Consider the following 2,790-nt stretch of genomic DNA (forward strand, 5'->3'; position numbering starts at 1 on the left):
TCAGTCTCCCTCGGACTGGGGCTCCATGCAGGATCTCACCTCGTGGGGTCTCAGTGATCCTAAGAAAGGTGAGAAACCTGCACATGGGACAGGGCGACTGCACTGTATTAAGGAGAGGAGGACCGGGGCCATGTAGTGGGAGATTTTGGGGACCAACCTCCTTCCCTCAGTTAGAGCATTGAAGATGGGTCGAGGCCGGGTCTTCCAACATGACAATGACCCGAAGACCAGAGCCAGGAGAACCAAGGGGGGGCTGTGTGTGTGTGTGTGTGTGTGTGTGTGTGTGTGTGTATCTGTGTGTGTGTGTGTGTGTGTGTGTGTCTCTCTAACCCCTGGGACACCCCAGCGACTCCACACCCCACCATGCTGCGGAGGAAGATGAACCAACCGTACGACGGAGCGAAGGACGTCAGCAGAGAGAAGTACGCGCTCCACACGAAGCCCCCGAATACTACCTGCAGTACAAATACACACAGAGTACACACTGAGTACATAGGAATATACATACTGAATACACAGGAATATACACACTCAATACACACTGAGTACACAGTAATATACACACTGAATACACAGTAATATACACAGGAATATACACACTGTCTCTCTCTATGTCCCTGTCTCTATGTGGCTCTCTGTCCCTGTGTCCCTGTCTCCTGATGATAGCAGTAAGTAGTGAAGAGGTTCCTGACCTACCAGCGTCCGTATCTGTCTCTCTCTGTGTCTCTTTCTCCCTTTGTCTCTGTGTCTCTGTGTCCCTGTGTCCCTGTCTCCTGGTGATAGCAGTATGTAGTGAAGAGGTTTCTGACCCTCCAGGGTCCGTATCGGTCTCTCTCTGTGTCTCTTTCTCCCTTTGTCTATGTGGCTCTGTGTCCCTTTGTCTATGTGGCTCTTTGTCCCTGTGTCCCTGTGCCCCTGTGTCCCTGTCTCCTGGTGATAGCAGTATGTAGTGAAGATGTTTCTGACCCTCCAGGGTCCGTATCTGTCTCTCTCTGTGTCTCTGTGTCCCTGTGTCCCTGTGTCTCTGTTTCCCTGTGTCCCTGTGCCCCTGTGTCCCTGTCTCCTGGTGATAGCAGTATGTAGTGAAGAGGTTTCTGACCTTCCAGCGTCCGTATCTGTCAGCGACGTACCCGGACAGGACTCCACACAACATGAACCCTAGAAACACCATCTGGGACACAAAGACTGGAGGTGAGTCCTAGACCATGGTCCTGGTCCAGACCATGGTCCTGGTCTGGTGATTTAACGGAGGATGTGATGACTGAGACTCACGGTGGAGACGAGGGCAACTTGCCAGTCGCTGAGACGCCACTCACAGCGGATCTCTGGGGAGACGACTGCTAACAGCATGATCTCCATGGCCTCCAGGATCTACACACACACACACACAGTATACTATACATATATATATACACTGTGACGTCATGAGAGGCTGCGTCCTGGAGGGCCACTATGTACCCAGGAGATGGTTGCAGTCACGGGCCGTTTTGGCACCATCTGCTGGTGAAATCGGGAACGCCACCTCTCGAGCACATGGGATCCCAGCACACCTGAGCTCAATGAAGGGCAGCAAATAGCCAACAGAGGAGCTGGAGTGGAGGGAAGAGCTACAGAGGAGCAGAGTGGCGTGTTCCATGGGAAGGATTAAAAGACCGGAATACGGACAAATAGACGAACCACGGGTGGCGACGCTGCCTAAAAAGTAAGGAGAAAGACTTATTGGCAGAAGGAGACCAACCGGAGGGGGCTCGGCTATATGAATTAGGATTTGAAGAGACACTGTTTAAGTTTGGACTATTGCAAGAGCAACCTTTTCTTAAGTTAACTATTCAATCTATGAGTGCTCTTTTTGTATTAATTCCCCTGAACTTTATTAAAACCTTTGCTGCACTCGAACTATGTGTCCTTGCGTTCCTGAACTGTCCCGCCGAGAGCCGTGCAGCCTCTCATGATGTCACAACACACACAGTGAGGAAAATAAGTATTTAACACGCTGCTATTTTGCAAGTTCTCCCACTTAGAAATCATGGAGGGTCTATTGTCCTCATAGGTGCATGTCCACTGTGAGAGACATGTCCACTGTGAGAGACATGTCCACTGTGAGAGACATAATCTAAAAAACATCCAGAAATCACAATGGATGATCTTTTTAACTATTTATTTGTATGATACAGCTGATAATAAGTATTTGAACACCTGTCTATCAGCTAGAATTCTGTCCCTCAAAGACCTGTTAGTCTGTCTTCAAAATGTCCCCCCCCACTCCATTTATTATCCTAAATTAGATGCACCTGTTTGAGGTCGTTAGCTGCATAAAGACACCTGTCCACCCCATACAATCAATAAGAATCCAACTACTGACATGGCCAAGACCGAAGAGCTGTCCAAAGACACTAGAGACCTCCACAAGGCTGGACAGGACTACGGGGACATGTCCAAGCAGCTTGTTGAAAAAAGTCCACTGTTGGAGCAATCATTAGAAAATGGAAGAAGCTAAACATGACTGTCAGTCTCCCTCGGACTGGGGCTCCATGCAGGATCTCACCTCGTTGGGTCTCAATGATCCTAAGAAAGGTGAGAAACCAGCCCAGAACTACACGGGAGGAGCTGGTCCAGGACCTGAAAAGAGCTGAGACCAGCGTTTCCAAGGTTACTGTTGGTAATACACTAAGACGTCATGGTTTGAAATCCTGCATGGCCCGGAAGGATCCTCTGCTTAAACCAGACCATGTCCAGGCCCGTCTTAAGTCTGCCAACGACCATTTGGAGGATCCAGAGGAGTCATGGGAG

General features: G+C 49.6%; 1 protein-coding gene across 1 annotated transcript in view; it reads right to left on the bottom strand.

Annotated features, from left to right (window-relative positions):
- LOC117939029 (putative transporter SVOPL) overlaps positions 1-1,380 on the bottom strand; it is a 1,758-nt gene extending 378 nt beyond the window's left edge. Inside the window, exons 1-3 of the mRNA XM_034864072.1 lie at positions 1,273-1,380; positions 1,100-1,171; positions 331-455 (exon numbers count right to left, since the gene is read on the bottom strand). Of these exons, the coding sequence (XP_034719963.1) occupies positions 331-455; positions 1,100-1,171; positions 1,273-1,359 (284 nt within the window). The 5' untranslated portion in view covers positions 1,360-1,380. The remainder of the gene's footprint in view (positions 1-330; positions 456-1,099; positions 1,172-1,272) is intronic.
- Between the last annotated feature and the right edge of the window lie 1,410 nt (positions 1,381-2,790).

The sequence above is a fragment of the Etheostoma cragini genome, chromosome 23 (assembly GCF_013103735.1).
Source record: "Etheostoma cragini isolate CJK2018 chromosome 23, CSU_Ecrag_1.0, whole genome shotgun sequence".
NCBI lineage: Eukaryota > Metazoa > Chordata > Actinopteri > Perciformes > Percidae > Etheostoma > Etheostoma cragini.